At 35.1% G+C, this 18,607-nt stretch overlaps 2 protein-coding genes and 1 long non-coding RNA gene across 3 annotated transcripts; 2 read left to right on the forward strand and 1 right to left on the reverse strand.

Annotated features, from left to right (window-relative positions):
• The first annotated feature begins 2,125 nt into the window (after positions 1-2,125).
• Positions 2,126-5,206, forward strand: LOC129416578 (interferon-induced, double-stranded RNA-activated protein kinase). The gene is given in 9 exon segments (XM_073873641.1): positions 2,126-2,721; positions 3,114-3,233; positions 3,311-3,598; positions 3,683-3,742; positions 3,865-4,042; positions 4,138-4,278; positions 4,410-4,511; positions 4,628-4,690; positions 4,797-5,206. Coding segments are annotated over 9 exon segments (1,509 nt in total). The 5' UTR covers positions 2,126-2,290; the 3' UTR covers positions 4,923-5,206.
• A 219-nt stretch (positions 5,207-5,425) lies between these two features.
• Positions 5,426-7,337, forward strand: LOC141368823 (uncharacterized). Its single transcript, XR_012372208.1, has 3 exons — positions 5,426-5,503; positions 6,086-6,169; positions 7,009-7,337. It is a non-coding gene; the product is annotated as an uncharacterized lncRNA (long non-coding RNA).
• A 715-nt stretch (positions 7,338-8,052) lies between these two features.
• gpr137ba (G protein-coupled receptor 137Ba) lies at positions 8,053-15,545 on the reverse strand. Its single transcript, XM_073873498.1, has 7 exons — positions 15,165-15,545; positions 14,291-14,340; positions 13,296-13,524; positions 11,508-11,651; positions 10,858-10,986; positions 9,940-10,061; positions 8,053-9,500 (listed from the first exon to the last, which is right to left on the reverse strand). The coding sequence occupies exons 1-7, from the start codon at positions 15,543-15,545 to the stop codon at positions 9,398-9,400; spliced, it is 1,158 nt and encodes a 385-aa protein (XP_073729599.1). The 3' UTR covers positions 8,053-9,397.
• Between the last annotated feature and the right edge of the window lie 3,062 nt (positions 15,546-18,607).

The following is an 18,607-nucleotide window of genomic DNA, read 5'->3' on the forward strand; positions in this document are numbered from 1 at the left end:
TATTGATATTAAATTCATAGTTTTTTTTAAAGTATATCCGCCATGTCAGTTAACTTTAGATTTTTGTAATATCGCTTTAAATAAGAAAACTAGTTCTTGAATGACATCAGCTTTTCAAGTGACTTTATTTCATTTATTTTAGTAGGAAAGGAAACAACAGAATAAATATCAGTAAGTAGCAGTTGAGTTTTTGTGATATTAGTGTATTGCTCTCAGACATTTTATTGATTATTAAAATATCTGTATGATGAGATCAAATTTTAATATCGAAAGAAACGTTAGCTTCACTTTACACTTACACAGACAAATTTAACTTTTTATGTCTGGTAAAAGTCTTCATTAAACACGTCACAAACATCAGTAGTGTTACAAAGGTTAAGTTGGTGAAAAAGTAGTACACTTCCATAGTGTACTTAAAGTGCTTTATTTTCGCACACTAATTTTGCACTTAATATAGTAAAAATTCATCTTTAGTACTTACGATGTTCTTAAGATTATCTAAGTGTACTTCACTGTGCTATTTTGAGATAAATATGAACTAAATGTGCTAAAAATGTATTAAGGTACCAGGTTGAGTTAGTGTTAACTAAATACATTTTTTAATACAGATATAGTATGTTAAAAGTGCATTTTGGTTCGTGTTCGTGGTGTCTCAAAATAGCACAAATAAGTACACTTAGATAATCTTAAGAACATCTTAAGAAGTACTAAAGATGAATTTTTAGTATATTAAGTACAAAATTAGTGTGCGAAAATAAAGCACTTTAAGTACACTATGAAAGTGTAATACTTTTTCATCTGCGAGTACTTTTGTATGAGGGTTATTTGTGTACATATATTTAGGTAATTACATTTTATGGTGAAACTGCAGAAGATTGATAGAAAACCAGCAGTTGATAATCTTCAAAATTACCTCAGTGTTTTATTGAAGAAGAGGTTTGACTTTAATTGGTGTCATGAGGGTGAGTAAATTATGATAGACTTCATTTTTATAAAGTTTCATATAATCTAGTGTAGTCAAGTGAATGCCCAAGTACAAAGAGAGTGTGTTTGTTATACTATAAGGTGATGTATATAGTGACAAAAAAGTATGTGAACCCCTAGGAATGAACTGGTTTTCTTCAGTGATTTGTCATAAAATGTGATCTGATTCTCATCTAGGTCACAACAACAGACAAATAATTCTGGTTTCTTGTGTCTTTTTTAAAAACACCTATTAAACATTCACAGTGCTGGAGGGAAATGTACCCTTGGATTAAATAGCTTTTTAAACCTCATTTGGCAGCATTTACTTCAAGCAAGTGCTATCAGTAGTTCTGAATCAGACCTGCACATGGTTCAGAAGGATTTTTGCACAATTCCCCTTTACCAAACTGCTTTAACTCGTATGCCTTTTGTTTTTCTTAAGCCAGTCTGGATTAAGATGATTAAGGTCATTGTCCTGCTGGATCAACCAACTTCTACTGAGCTTCAATTGGCGGACAGCCATCCTGTAGGATATTTTGTTAAACTTGGGAATTAAATTTTCTTTTGATGATGGTAAATGGTCCAGGCACTGAGGCAGTAAAGCATGCCCAAATCATGATGTTCCCTCCACAATCATTGACTGTTGGGATGATGTTTTGATATTGGGAAGCTGTGCCCTTTTTGTGCCATAGTACTTTCCCCAAACAATTCAACTTTTGTTTGATCAGTCCATAAAATATTTTCCCAGGTGCTCTTTTTAACTTCAGGCTCACAGCAATGTTTTTCAGGAGAGCAGCGGCTTCATCCGTGGTGTTCTGCCATAGATACTGTGCCTGTTTAAAGACTTACGTATGGTAGACTCGTGAACAGAGATGTACTGTGCCAGTTCCAATGATGTCTTCAAGCCTTTAACTATTACTCGTGGGTTCTTCTTTACTTCATTGAGTATTCTGTGTTGTGCCCACTAGGAAGGGTACTGTATCTACATTATTAAACTGTCTCCATTTATAGACAATTTGTCTTACTGTTGACTGATGGATGTCTAAACATTTTGAGATTGATTGATTTTGTTCCGCACGCAGTGACGTCGTTGTGAAACCTACGTTTGATGGGCGGGGCTTGTGTTCGACGGGCGGAGTTTGGGTAAGGTTTCCGTCAACGAAAAGCCTAAGGTAACGCGAAAGAATTGAAACTGAAAGTTAAGGAAGTGTGATATAAATACAGCTGCCCGCACTGCTAAACCCAAACCAGGGATCCTAAAAAAAAACGGAAAGCATTTGATTCGCAATACATTCGTGAAAATCGTTAGGATTACACGCGTGAAATGGAGACGAGAATCGTTGACTTCATAAAGAATAATGGCAAATCCACGGCTTTAACTATTAGTAAAGCTCTCGGGGTGGATAAAAAAATTATAAATAAACATTTGTACCAATTACAGAAATCGAATCTGTTAAAAATGACGGAAGGAATACCTCCTGTCTGGGATCTGAAGGAGAACACAGATGATCCCAAATCTGAACTGACATCTGATTCAAGATCTATTGATACTGTATCTATACAGAAAGAGGTGAGCGAGATCTTAAGATCAGGACAAAAAACAGGATTAAAAGCTCATCAGATAGCCAAAGATGTGGGACAACCGAAGAAAACTGTGAATAAACTTCTGCACATTATGGAGAAAAAGGGTGAGGTACAGAAATCTGACAGTAACATGTGGATGACCAAGAGTGAAACAAGTCTAAAGCAATACAGGTGTGTGTGCCTTTGTTGTTTGTTTATTAAGTATATGAATATATTTATTTAAATATATATATATATATATATATATATATATATATATATATATATATATATATATATATATATATATATATATATGTAATGTTTGTATGTATGTATGTATGTATATATTTGTGTGTGTGTGTGTGTGTGTGTTATAATATTGTTCCTGTTTTGCAGTAAATCGTGTGATGACATCAGTGTCTCAGTGTAAGCATTCTGGTGCCAAGTTAAATATATTTTATCAATATATATAAAGTGATTATAAGTAAAGGATTGGTTTATTGTATGAATGATTCATCATATATTTCTGCTGTATGATATTGTTTGACACGTGTATGTGTCAATGTATGTGTGTTTTCCAGGTTATCTCAGTGTTTTTGTGAGATTACACACCTTGGTTCTGGAGGCTTTGGTTGTGTTTTCAAAGCACGGCATAAATACGATGACAAGATGTATGCTGTAAAGAGAGTCGAGTTAACAAAGTAAGTTTATAGCTGTATATAAAAGTTGATTAAGCAGATTATGGGACTTAAAACATTGTTTTGTCTATGTCAAACAGAGACGCTGATTCTGAGGTCAAGGCTTTGGCTCAATTAAATCATCCAAATATCGTACGTTATATCACAAGTTGGCAAAGTTCTGAGACCTGGACATCATATCAAGACAAGTCCAGGTAGGCACATTTCTAACACTTATTTAAACATTCAGTATCTCCAAATAATGATATTTGTGTGTTGTATTTTTACAGCCAATCATCTCCTTCATTAGAGATAGTCTTTGATGGATCGGATCATGATGACATAAATGATATTTCATCAGGATTGGAGAGTCTGGATACTACATCAGAGTATGTCAGCTGTATTCTTCTTTGATTTACTCCTAGTGTAGTATGATAGACATTTAAGGAAAACTTGTGTCTTACTGTTCTCAGATCAGAATCTGCTGCTGAACCTTTAGAAAATCACAGCACAGACAGTGTGGACCCAAATCAGTAAGCTCAGCTCCCTTTTTTGTCAGTTATATGTAATGTAGTATATTTGCATCCAAAATGTCAGAGGAAAAATAAAATAATATAATATATGTGTGATTTATGATGTGTTATTTTCCTTTCAGATCCTATTTGTTTATTCAGATGGACTTCTGTGAGGGTGGGACATTAACTGACTGGATACATGAGAGAAATTTTAAGGAAATAAAGAGAACCACAGAAGAAATTTATAAAATATTTTATGAAATTGTCAGTGGCGTGGAATACATTCATTCAAACAAACTCATACATCGAGACCTGAAGGTATTTGATATTTTTTATTTTATTTCTGGAAAACTCTTGTGTTTTATCATTAAGTATTTTAGTTAAGTGTTCATTTATGCCTTCTTTTATTTTAGCCGGATAACATATTTTTTACAGCTGAGGGCAAAGTGAAAATTGGAGATTTTGGACTGGTGGCGCCTCTGATGAATCCTAATGGTGGCTCTGCTTATAGATCAATAGGAAAAGGAACACCTTCATATATGAGTCCTGAACAGGTGAACAGTAATACATTATAGCAGCAGTATATTTTTTATGTAGTTCTGAAAAACAATTACTATTTAATACTGAAAAACTATTTAAGGTGCTGTTTAACAATAAAAACAATTATTATTATTATTTGCTGTAGGAAAACGAGAGACATTATGATGCAAAAACAGACATATTTCCCCTTGGACTCATATGGTTTGAGATGTTATGGAAATTGTCTAGTGGCATGGAGAGAGGAAAGGTCAGTAGTGTTTATGAACAGTAACTGATAGTGATTGAATTAACAAAAGTGTTCAAGTTTACACAGACACATTTTTGTTTTCCACTTGTGAATTTATCAAACTTTTTTTATTTCAGATCTGGCCAGGTTTGAAAAAGCAAACATTTCCAGAAGGATTCTGTGACAAACATCCAAATGAAGTAATAAATATTATTACATTATTATTACATTACATTATTATTACATTACATTATCTGTTAAATATTGACATCTGAATTTAGTTTTAATGTGTGTTTTTTTTTCCAGTATGAATTCATCAGAAAGATGCTTTCACACACACCACAGAACAGGCCACAGGCTAAAAAAATTAAGGAAAATCTTGACAGATTTTTCTATACAGATCAGAATGTGTTAAGCCAGAAAACAAGATAGATGGCAGTCTGGTTAAATAATCTACTTAACATCAAAACAATGTCTGTAGTATTTCTGACGGTCCAAGATTTTTTTATGTTTGATTTTAAATTATTTTTTCATATTTAAATATACTATTTTTAAACTCATCATCGCATCAATGTTAAATATGATTAATATGTTGTGGAGTGGTTTTATAAACATCAGTTATGACAGAGAGAGAGAGAGATTGTTTTGTTTTTATCTTAAAAATACTGTACATTATAATAATGATTTGAGGCTACTTGAAGAAGACCTTTTAACTTTGCACCTAAAATAAAACATTTCTAATAGTCAAAGTTAGTCTGATTTGTTGATTTATTGATTCAAAAAGTTCAGCTGAAAGTCAATTTCTATTATTTGCAAAACTACTGCTTCATTTTATGATTGTTGGGACATTAATAATAATATAAGATTCTGTGAATGTTATTGATATAAAATTTATAGTTTTTTTTACTTTGTCCTCTTCCAATTTTTGTAATATCCCTTTAAAGACCAGTTCTTTAATAACATCAGCTTTTCAAGTGACCTCATTTAGTAGGAAAACAACAGAAGAAACATCAGTAAGTATTAGCAGTTTAGTTTTTGTGATGTTTTGTGATATTAGTGGATTCCTCTCAAACATACTATTGCATTAAGAAATCAAAACTTCAGTTTTGAAAGAAACGTTAGGTTCACTTCACACTTACATAGAAAAACTTAACTTGGTCTGGTTTAAACTCTTCATTAAACACATCACAAACATCAGCAGTGTTACAGAGCTAATATGTACTTCATCCAGCAGGTGTCGCTGTATACTGCGCTGAGTGCGCATTCCATCACTCTGTTGAACATAAATCAATCACAACTTTTGTTTTGTGAGGCAATATCACTGTAAAGTGCATTTTGCTGTCCTCATCAGAATCACTCAGTCTTCATGAATATAATCCAAAATAATAAAATTCTGAGGTTTATTAAAAATTGCCAAGCATTTACACACATACAAGTACAATAAGTCTCTTGAAATATGTTTTTCTCATTTTATTTTAGTGAGTGTAAAAAGTGAATAAATTACATAAAATTCAATAACGTTTTAATTGTTCTTATTTTTATAATTTATATTCAATTATCATTTACATATGTCACTGAAATTGCCACTACGGAAGCCGAGAGAGTAAACGCAGTCAGTGGCATCGCGTCCCCCATTTGGTCTTTCTTCAGTAGAGGTTTAAACATCTACTGCACACACAGTACGTATCTACACTTATTTTCCCGCATTTTCAACATTGTGTTTGTAGTTGCGTGTTGTCAAGCTTAAAATGTCCATCCTGTAATTTTGAAATATTAATTAACATAAAACTTTGTAGAATATCAAAATATGTATTTTAAACAGTGCAGAGTCAGCTTCAACACTGAACCACTTAGCGCAGTGGTTCTCAAACTTTTTCAGGGTGCGGCCCCCCTTGTGTATGGTGCATTCTTTCGCGGCCCCCCCGAAAGAAAATTTATGACAAAAACAGTTCTAAAATGTAATATTTAAATTAAACAAAACATATTAAATTATACCTAGTAACGTTAGTGCTGTTGGTTATTTGGCTTATTATTATTACACAGAGTTCATGATAAATGAATGTATTTTATAAAATGTCATAAAACTGGGCCCCCCCTGGCACCATCTCGCGGCCCCCAGTTTGAGAAACACTGACTTAGTAACTGCAGCTACATCATGTGTTCATTAAATGCTAAATTTAGCTAAAAATGTCCACCCGGTCATGACCATTATTGAATTTGTCATGACAGGGTGGACATATTTTGTGGTTTGCTCATATAGTGTCTGCTTGACCAATATGCATTTCTAACTAGGTCTTTTACAAAACATATGAAGTTAAATGGAAAATCTAAAAAATTTTGGAGGGGAAATTGTGCAGTCTTAAAGGCACTTTATGGTAGCCTAATTAATATTGACCCTTGTGTTTGAGTTTTTGTAGGATATTTAGGTAATTACATTTAATTGCGAAACTTCATAAGGTAAAGCGAATTAAATGATGCAGTTAATTTCTTGTTCATTGAACATTTTTACGTTTGTCAGATTGACTGCTGATTGATGTCGACCTTCAAAATTACATCAGTGTTTTGTTGAAGGTTTAAATCGGTGTCCATACTCTTCTAGATGAGGGTGAGTAAATAAAAATAGACTTAATTTTTATTAACATTAAAAGAAAGTTTTAGCTAATTTTGTTCTGTAAAGTGTAGTCAAGTAAACACCGAAGTACAAAGTGAGTGTGTTTGTTATGCCAAGCTGTTGTATAATTCAGAAGAGTTATACCATATTTGATGGTGTTTTCATCATTTAAAGAGCTTTGTAGTTTTTCTAGTGTAAATATAGTCTTCTGTGCTGTTGAATGAATTTAAGGGGACATATCATGAAAATCTGACTTTTTTCATGTTTAAGTTCTATAATTGGGCCCCTTCTATCAACCTAGAAAATATGAAAAAGATTAACCCAGTAACTTAGTTTTGGTAAACCATTCTCTGCAAGCATGTGAAAAAAATAGCTCATTGAAATCTGGCTCCCCTTGTGATGTCAGAAGGGGATAATACCGCCCCTTATTCTGCACTATCCAACCACGGCACTGTCATTTAGTGCAGAGATCAGCTCATTTGCATTTAAAAGGGCACACCCAAAATGGCACATTTTTGTGCACCTACAAAGTGACAATTTTAACATGCTATAATAAATTATCTCTATGGTGTTTGGAGCTAAAAGCTCACATACGTACTCTGGGGACACCAAAGATTTATTTGACATCTTAAAAAAGTATTGTGAAATGTCCCCTTTAAAGCCAAACAACACTGTATTATACTGGAGGACCAGTTACAGTCTGAGTCTGAAGAGAAACGTTGACAAAAACAACAGCAGCATTATTGTTTACAGCCCACAATCCTTTAAATATCACTTTTGTGCCAGTGTATGTAGTTAAATGAGTAGTGTTTACTAATAAAGACTGTAAGATTTTGCAACCTTAAATTTATCTTTATGAAAGTAATGAAAATGGAGATGAATTTGTAAATATTGTATCTACAGTTTCGGTCACACTGCATGCCATATATTTGATTATATCACACAATGAAGTTCATTTCATCTCAATTAAAGAGATTTTCTTTTATTAATGTAGGAAACAAAATCTTACAAAGTGACTTTTAACACCACAGCAGTGCAAAGACTTAAAGAGATAAAAACTGTATAGTCAAACACTACAAATGTATTCATATAAACAATGGATAACAATCCATTTCATTGTCTTAAAAAGAAAAAATATAAATCTGTTAATAGGTTATATTGCAGAAGTTTGGATAAAATTTAGTTTCTCCAGAGACAAAAATATTGTTATACGAGAATGTCACATTTTCACACATCTCAGGCCAAATAAAGATTCAGTTATGGATGGATCTGTGTGTAATATTAAAATAATAAGCTGACAATAATCCATTTTCTTGTATATATTATTGACAGTGTAAAGACATACAGTTTAAGGATTAACACAGTGTTGATATTGAATGAATTGCATTAGTTTCATAGGTTTGTGAAGAGTGATAATGACACACAATGGTTTGATTCAGGAAATATTTCTCTCAGTCATTTTCACTACAGATATTTTAAAACAATTCTTCATTGAAGACATCTTAACCTCAAACCAAGGCAATGTTACAAGCTCTCGAACCCAGGAAACACGAATACTGATAAAAAATGTATACCTTGTAATGCGCTGCAAGTCGATTTGGATAAAACCATCTGCCAAATGCATAAATGTAAATGTACTTAAAGGTGCACTGTGTAACTTTTAGAAGGATCTCTTGACAAAAAAGCAATATAATATACATACCTATATTATCAGTGGTCTGTTCAGACCTTATATAATAAACTGTATTGTTTTTATTACCTTCCAATGAGCCGTTTTTATTTAAATACACCATGGGTCTCCTTACGTGGAAGTCGTCATTTTGCCCTGCACTAAACAGACAAACTGCTCTATAGAGCGTGTTTCATTACTGTGTTGTCTCAGACGATGACATGTTTGTCCTGTGACAGCTACCATAGCTTCACTATGTTCTTCGAAAGGGAGGGGTGAGCTGTGGATTGTGATTGCAATTCACAATCTCACCATTAGATGTCGCTAAAAATCTACACACTGCACCTTTAATGTAATGAGAGCATGAACTACTGATCCTGTGAGTAGTGTAAAAATATAAACACAACTTTTATGTTACATTTTAAAGTTTAAAGCATACATCAAATAATCTCAAAGAAAATAAACAATGTCTTCATGGAGAAAATGAACGTGATTTAACCTACAAATGTCTGCTGTTGTCTTCTAATGAGATTCCAGAATAAAAACTGGTACATAAGTTCATAGTATATACTGTTACCCATCACAATATGGGTATGTGCAAAATAAAGACTCCTCATTGAAGATAATTTAGTATGGATTTAAATCATCTGGTTGTAGATGACATTCTCCTTCAGTGTCTGTAGGGAATTTGCTGTTGTTATAGCTCCAATCATAACTGTCTGACCTAAAACTGAGATCAAAAACAACATAGCTGTGTTTCAAAAACATCCGTGTTTGCATGTCGATAATCTTTTCACATTAAATCAAAACTTGGAATGCACCAATTTCTGTGCCGTTACCGATATTCGATTACTTGGAATGACATACAGATAGTTTTGCTTTTTACTCCTTGTATCAAAGTATTATGTCATAAAATCCCAAAAGTGCAGAGCGTACAAATTCTGTTGTGATTGTCACCCAATCCAACCTCCCGATGTGCCTGATTGTGGGAAAAAATGCTTTTATCTGCCGATTGTAGGTTGATATATCAGTGCGTCCCTAATTTTAACATTTAAAACTTTAAACACGTCACTTTTAAGGAATCCTGAATCATTTGTACAAAGCGTACATTTCAAATAAGTTGGCTTTGTAGTATTTACACAAAAATCTGAATATCTGCTATATCATACCTGTTTTGAATGTTTTGTGGTATTATACTCCATGCTAGATCATCATCACTGTCATAACGCCGCGGGTTGTCAAAGAAATACGCTCTAGATGAGAACACGTGTCCAGGGATTACTGATGTATTCTACCAGCCAATGAGAAAGAAGAAGAGAGATAAGGGGAGGGCTTAGACACGTCAATCTTGAGTATAACCACAGATGTTTCATTTACTCGTCCTCATGTCACTCTAGACCTGTGTGACTTTTCTTCTTTAGTGTAACACAAAAGGAGAATTTAAAGGCGGGGTGCATGATTTCTGAAAGCCAATGTTGACATTTGAAATCACTTAAACAAACACGCCCCTACCCCAATAGAATCTGGACCTTCTTTTGATAGACGCCCAACACATACGCAACCCAGGCAACGATGTCGGTTAGTAGACACGCCCCTTACTGCCGATTGGCTGCAAGTGTGTTTTGGTACACGGCCCGACTCCCTTTTCCAAAGTGTTTTTCAAAAATCATGCACCCCGTCTTTAATGTCTAGACCGGTGGTTCTCAACCTTTTTCCTTTTTTAGGGCCCCCCCATAAAAATATTTGAAGCACCCCCACTCTCTCAATTTATACCAAATTAAATATACTAGAGCTTGGAATGACTAGACAATGTAAATTTATTACAAAAATAACCAAACAATAAGAAATAACTTAAGTCATCTTGAGGCCGCCTTGGAAATCTGTTGAGATTTCCCGGCCCCCTGGTTGATAAACACTGGTCTAGAGGTTCCTTCATTACATGAGAGGCGCCTGGAGGATCTATACAGAAACCTCAAATGATCCCTTGAAGATTTATAAAAATTTTAAACTGTAACATCATCTTTTGTGGTTCACAGGATAAAAAAATAAAGTCAGTTTTGGATGAATTATTTAACTACATCTCATACCCTGTCCTGAGCTGGCTTACGAACTCTGAAGAAGAAGACCACCAATGAGGTGGGCAACAGCTCCCAAACAAACAGGATCACCCCAAAAACGACATATCCAGCATCTCCCAATGTAGACCTCAGATCTGCCTTTTAAATAAAGAAACATCTGAGCAGTTACACATTCAGTATCACAATTAATGACAATTCGTCAAGACACAATAATGTTATCCTCAGGCTAAGCCTATGTACGGTACACTCTCCATGTCCAGAAAGGTAATAAAAACATCATTAAAGTAGTACATGTGACATCAGTGGGTCAGTTAGAATTTGTTGAAGCATCAAAGATACATTTTGGTCCAAAAATAACCAAATTTACCGTAAATTTTTGTCGTAAACCAAATTTACGACATCATTCATCATTCAGCATTGCCTTCTCTTCCAGGTCTGTATACCGTACATAGATTTTCAATGGAGTGTTAGAAAGCTCTCAGACTAAATCTACAACATCTTAAACTGTGTTCTGAAGATGAACGGAGGTCTTACGGGTTTAAAACGACATGAGGGCGAGTCATAATGACATAATTTTAATTTTTGGGTGTACTATCCCTTAAAGAGGAAAATATATTTCACATAGAAACAGAAAGTGGCAGTGCAAATGTGGCACCTACTTGGTCTGATACGTTGTACCAGTCGTAGTTAAATGAGTTGATGTTCTTAAAGTTTGCCAGCACGAGCACCACTAGATTATAACATGCTCGAGATGCATACAGTAGGATCACAGTCACTCCGATTATTGTCACCTGACACACAGATGTTCCCTATACAGAACAGAGAGACCACAATGCAACACTTCAGAAATTTCTCTGACTTATAATTTTAGCTTCATTAAGAATAAAAAAAATCTAAATGCACATGAGATTAAATGCATTTGACATAATTCAGATGAGATTTTAAAGGGGTCACATGGTGTCCTCTGTCTTTGGATTGTTAAAGGAATATTCAATTTTTTACAAGAAAATATATAATATTCCAAGAAAAATCCAGATAATTTACTCACCACCATGTCATCCAAAATGTTGATGTCTTTCTTTGTTCAGTCGAGAAGAAATTATGTTTTTTGAGGAAAACATTGCAGGATTTTTCTTATTTTAATGGACTTTAATAGACACCAACAATTAACACTTACTGTAACTCAACACTTAACAGTTTTTTTCAACGGAGTTTCAAAGGTCTATAAACAATCCCAAACGAGGCATAAGGGTCTTATCTAGCGAAACGATTGTCATTTTTGAGAAGAAAAATAAAAAATATGCAGTTTTAAACCACAACTTCTCGTCTGGGTCCGGTCGTGATGCGCCAGCGTGACCCCACGCAATACGTCATGACGTCAAGAGGTCACAGAGGACGAACACGAAACTCCGCCCCAGTGTTTACAAATGTGTTGAAAGAGGACCGTTCCGATGTTGTTGTATGTCAACTGATACTAATTAATGTCTTTGTGTTAGTTTATTGTTTACAATGGTCCGCAAATTTGCGTTTTATATATGTAACACGTGACCTCCCTACGTCACTACGCATTTACGCTAGGTCGCGCTGGACCGGACCCAGACGAAAAGTTGTGGTCCAAAAGAGCCTACCTTCCATTTCTCTTGTCAAAAATGACAATCGTCTCGCTAGACAAGACCCTTATGCCTCGTTTGGGAGCGTTTATAGACCCTTGAAACTCCGTTGAAAAAAACTGTTAAGTGTTGAGCCAAGTACCAAATGTTGAGCTCCACCAAAGTCCATTAAAATGAGAAAAATCATCAAAAAACATAATTTCTTCTCGACTGAACAAAGAAATACATCAACACCCTGGATGACATGGTGGTGAGCAAACCATCAGGACCTTTCCCTTAAGAAAATGGAATATTCCTTTAAAAGCGGTTTGTACATAAAAGATCTGAAAAGGATCTATCTAAAAGTGAAGGCTTCCTAAAATGCCTCTTTTAAAAATGTCCCCACATATCTACATTACTGCGTGGGAAAACATACATAACTCAGCTAAAATTAAAATGCAAAGAAAAAACGTGTACATTTTATTCTTGCTGTAGTATTGTTGCCACCACTGCCATGTCGTGGACACGCTGTGCAACATTTCTGTCACATGCTTAAGGTATTTGGCCAATCACAACGTACTGAATGGCTGGCCAATCAGAGCACACAATGCTATTTAGAACGATGAGCTTTGTAAAAATCGCAACAATAATGTACGATATGTAGAAAATAATGTATTTTTAACCTTAAACTGCGTAAAGCATTACACCAAATACACAAAATAATTTTCTTTTAAGCAACATCATATGACCCCTTTAAACCGTATTTGTAATAAACAAATACAATCATTATAATATGTATGATAATCGTACTGTCAAATAAAGATAACTAATTATGTGTGTATTTGTGTTTTAGGGCTCTGTTCCCTTCGACTCCAGGTAGATGTTTGCTAAAGACATCTTAGCGATCTTGTAGAGAGACAGTGAGAGTGTAACGGCACAGAGGACAAACAGTGTGTCATTGATGGCAACTCGCACCAGGACTATGATCTCTCTGTCTGTCTGTGTCATCTTTACCAAAAGAGCACAGGTCAAATTCACCAGCAGAAAGACCAGACTGATGAACACTGAGAGCAGGTACAGAGGAAACCTGAATACAACATTACAAACACATACACACACATTGAACACACTGTTAATAAAATCTTTTTGCATTTCAATTTTTAAGTTTAATCAACTAAGATTTAGACTTCAACTTTAGATTTAGAAGTCATTAATGAGTCACGATTTATTGCTCTTATTGCTTACAATCATTTATCAAAATATCTTCTTTTGTATTCATCAGAAAAAAGAAATTCATACAGGTTTAGAACAACATAAGGATGAATTTTCATTTTAGGGGAACTATCCCTATTCACTTTTTAAAGATGTAAAATCAATCGTTGGTGTCTCCAGAGTACGGATGTGAAGTTTTAGCTGAAAATTTCATATAGATAATGTATTAAAGCATGTTAAAATTGCCACTTTGTAGGTGTGAGCAAAAATGTGCCATTTTGGGTGTGTCCTTTAAAATGCAAATTAGCTGATCATTGCAGTAAATGGCAGTGTCGAGGTTGGATATTGCAGAGTAAGGGCCGATAATATCCCCTTTTGACATCACAAGGGGAGCCAAATTTCAATTACCTACTTTTACATACTTGCAGAGAGTGGTTTACCAAAACTAAGTTACTGGGTTGATCTTTTTCACTTTTTCTAGGTTGATAGGAGCACTGGGGACCCAATTATAGCACTTTTATAGCACAATTCTAGCATTTTCAATTATATATGGAAAAAGTCCGATTTTCATAATATGTCCCCTTTAGGTTTAAAATAGAAACCTTACCTATAATTGTAAAAACATGTGAATCTATAATCACCTGTACTTTTGAAGTTCTGGTAAATATTTAGACTTTGCTTTAAAAATCACCTGTTTCAGAAAACAGACAACAGGTTAGCGTGAATATCTTGCATACGTAAGGCATTAGAGCTCAAAACTTTTTAACCAAGAATAACAAATCAGTTAAACATGAACACACAGCTTCAGCTGTCGAGGTTAAAGCTCATATAACATTAAGATCAAAGGTGTTTCACTGAAATACAGTATAACAGAATTCACATGACAGATGAAGTGTGAAGAAATGTAGTGTAGTGTGTATGTAGTTTCGATTTATACTCATACAGTATATGAAAAATCTGTGCGGCATTGTATTAGATAACAAAATATCAAAGCTATCTGCTATACTTCATGTTTTTGAGATTTTTTAAAAATCTTTTAAGCAGCTGTTGCCATTGTGAGTGTTTCCAAACACGTTTTGTCTTCATTTATCATTACTAAACGTGAAATGCATTGATCGGGAAATGTTTAACACTGTAAATGAATCTGAACTGATGAAATGGTTTCAGTTCTGGTTTTGTTCTCACATGTGTGTTTCATTTGCATGTACGCAGCTTTTTGAGAATAAAAACAGGAAGAACTGTTTTATATTGGTACATGTGAGTGCCTGCTCTTTCTAAAACTGTGTTATTAAAACCATTATATAACTTAATCTAATATAAAATAATGTGTGGTTTTACAGGCATTCACCTGTCATGATATTGTCATGATATCAACATACCATACTGAATGATTACTCTTTATATAAATTATATCCAAGAAATATCACATCAAATGTACTTTAAGTGCAATGCACTGTTGTCATAAAGTTGTCTTATGTTTAACATTAGTACAAAGGACAGACGTCTCTAACTCACCTGTGCGAAGTAAAGATTCATAAGACTCAGCGTGAAGAACTGAAGACAAACTGGAAAGCAATAAAGCAGCCAGAAAGTAAAGGGTCCCAGCGTGTTGGCTGTCACACAGTCTCTAAAATAAAAAGAGAAGAGCAGGGTGCGCAGGGCGGCCCACAGCAGGCACAGAAACAGAAAGACAGTCTGATAACTGAAACGTTTGTGTCCATAACGCAGCACCAGCCACAGCTGAGCGTACACAAAAACAAAGAGCAGCGAGTAGAAGATGGTGTAAGCCACCGTCAGACCCAGCTTGACGTAAGGTGGCACCGCCGGGCTGAGAGTGGGTAGAGATGGCAGAGATTCATTTCCTGCTGGTACCTTCTCCTGTACGGATGCCTCCATGGATCTCCTTTCCTTCTAGCTCAGGAGAAGGACGATCTCCTGAGTGTCAACTGTGGGAGCCTGGAGTGAAAGGAGGACCGGACGGGTGGGCAGAACTGAAGGAAAGCAGGGTGAAAGAGGAAAAGAGAACTATCAACACTTCCTCCTGTGATGGTTGCCTGTATGCATGGGCGCATGTACTGCGATCAGTCGGCAGGAAGGAGCATTGTGCAGCGGACAGTGAAAGCAGTCAGGAGAGCGAGAGAGAGAGAGGACGGCCTATGTGACGCTGTGTTGACGTACAGTACTGTATCTTTAACCCTGTACTGTAGCTTCCCAGAACTGCCAAGCTCCCACGGGGTGCTGTTTGTTTCTCTCTGTTCCCACTGTATTGATTTACACTCTTCAACACTGCATTTTTTAAATCAAGCCTTTATATCATTTGCTTTAGATGATGTGAGAAACAAAGTATTTCATCTTTACATAATTAGGCTCATGTCTGATTTGGTATAATCTCACTTTTTACAGTCTGATTTCATCTGAAGTGTTGAAGCCTCTGAGCTTTTCTTTTGCTCTGCTCTTAACATTGTTTTTTAAACATTTCCCATACCGTCTACTCATATATAAAGTCATTTCTCTTTATTTGCTCCACTTTTTTGACTATATATGGGCAATTTTGCCCATCGTGTGGGTTCTCATTCAGCATGGCAGTGGTGACAAATGTGTCTTGGGCTACAGGTCAAAGGTCAGTCATCGTACTCTGAGACTGGTCAGCAAAGTCAGTCGTGTTCATATGAAACAAATCAATCAAAAGTGTGATAATAATCAGTCAGCGTGTGATTTGTTTTAAATTTAAAGGGGACATATCATGAAAATCTGACTTTTTCCATGTTTAAGTGCTATAGTTGGGTCCTCAATCAACATAGAAAATATGAAAAAGAAACCCACTAACTTAGTTTTGGTAAACCATTCTATGCAAGCATGTAAAAAAAGGTCATTGAAATTTGGCTCCTCTGTGATGTCAGAAGGGGATAATACCACCCCTTAATCTGCACTATCCAACCACAGCACTGACATTTAGTGCAGAGATCAACTCATTTGCAGTTAAGGACACACCCAAAACAGCACATTTTTTGCTCACACCTACAAAGTGGCAATTTTAACATGTTATAATAAATTATCTATATGGTATTTTGAGCGAAAACTTAACACATGCACTCTGAAGACACCAACAATTTAATGAAATGTCCCCTTTAAAGCATAAAGCATTTAAAGATCTCATGCGTTGTGTTTAATTCTACTGTATGTATTCTAGAAAACATTAAAGGTCCCGTTCTTTCTGTGTTTTTGAAGCTTTGATTGTGTTAGCAGTGCGCAATATAACGTGTGTTCATGTTTCACGTGTAAAAACGTGGTATTTTTCACACAGTTTACTTATCTTTATAGCGCTGTTTTCACTGTCCTCAAAACGGGCTGATGTAAAGTCCCTCCTTTAGAAATACGTAATGAGTTCTGATTGTGTAGTTTGTTTTGTGTGTTGTTTCGATAGCAGCTTAGCTTGCCGTTAGCTTAGCTAGCGACTGACGTATTCCTGTGGGCTTTAGTCAAAAAACCTTTCTGCTGATGTCATTAAAGGTGCAGTGTGTAAATTTTAGCGGCATCTAGTGGTGAGGTTGCAAATTGCAACCAACGGCTCAGTCCACTGCTCACCCCTCGCTTTTGAAACGCATAGAGAAGCTACGATAGTCACCGCTGGAAAACATGTCATCGTCGGAGACAACTTAGTAAAAAAACTTTGTCCGTTAAGGGCTGCTGTAGAAATATGGCAGCACAAAATGGCGACTTCCATGTAAGGGGACCCTCGTTGTATGTAGATAAAAACTTTTCATTCTAAGGTAATAAAAACATAACGGCTCATTATGAAAGGTCTTTACACACCACTGATAATATAGTTTTGTATATAATTTTGCATTTCTGTCAAGAGATCCTTCTAAAAATTACACGCTGCACCTTTAAAGCAGGAAGTAGAAGACTGTAGTCCAAACCGGCCGTTCGCTGTAGGCTTTAAAAGGCGAATTCTGTTAAAGAAAATATATCGGCTGGCAGTGAACTTTGAGCTTTAGCAATTTACAGCTATTATTTATGCTATTATAGCAACATTACACTCTAACTAGGGTTTAAAAAAGGGATCAGGAAGAACGTGATCTTTAAATATAACAAGATGTCTAGTAGAATAAAACTAAGAAAGAAGTCCAGGTTGGTTTTAAATCAAAATGAATTTGAACATTGTCTTATTTTCGGTCACAATAAATATAATACATAAAGAAAATGTGTTTTTTGTCTTGTAACAATATTATGTTTTTATTTATTATCATTGCTGAGTGATGTAGATATAATGTTTGGTGATAATGAAGTTGTGTGGTTTATGTTTGTCCACCAGATGGTGCTCTCTCAATGCTGTTGTTGTAGCAGAACATTGACATATAAGCCCAAACCCCTCATAAATTAAATGTATAGTTCACTGAAAATGAAAACTGTCATCATTTACTCACCCTTAAGTTGTTTCAAACTTGTATACATGTCTTTGTTCTGCTGAATACAAAGGCAGATATTTTACACAGTTTTTAATCAAGCATATCTGGGGCACCATTGAAGTCAATGAATGGAGGTCAATGGTGCCCCAGATCTGTTTGGTTAATAACATTAATTAAAATATCTTCATTTTTGTTCAGCAGAACAAAGAAATTGTTTGTAACATCTTGATGGTAAATAAGAGAGTAATTTGGTCACTTTTCGGTGAACCCATTAAATTAGTTTCTATTTTAATTTATCTGTTGTTAGGGAATCATAATCTCACAGTCTGTCTCTGTTGCTGTTTATTAGCACACAGGACACTAACTAAGAGTTAGTAATTATTGTTTAAATTCAAAGGGAATGAAAGTGGACAACAAACAGGGTTTTAGTCCGATGGTCACTTGGATGGCGGATAGTTTGTGCATGAAAAAGAAAAGCACCGATGTTTGCTGGTTGTATTGGTTTTTCATTCTTTGTCCACACTGGTTACACTGGAATTGTGCTATAGT

This window comes from Misgurnus anguillicaudatus, chromosome 11 (assembly GCF_027580225.2).
Source record: "Misgurnus anguillicaudatus chromosome 11, ASM2758022v2, whole genome shotgun sequence".
NCBI classification, from domain to species: domain Eukaryota; kingdom Metazoa; phylum Chordata; class Actinopteri; order Cypriniformes; family Cobitidae; genus Misgurnus; species Misgurnus anguillicaudatus.

Bases quoted from the DNA above. Each gene is read 5' to 3' on its own strand.
- gpr137ba (XM_073873498.1), bottom strand. From the start codon at position 15,545: ATGGAGGCATCCGTACAGGAGAAGGTACCAGCAGGAAATGAATCTCTG. The intron at 13,525-14,290 runs GTGATTATAGAT...TGTTGTATTCAG, and splicing joins CCAGAACTTCAAAAGTACAG to GTTTCCTCTGTACCTGCTCT. The intron at 11,652-13,295 runs GAGCCCTAAAAC...GTATAGGGAACA, and splicing joins ACCTGGAGTCGAAGGGAACA to TCTGTGTGTCAGGTGACAAT.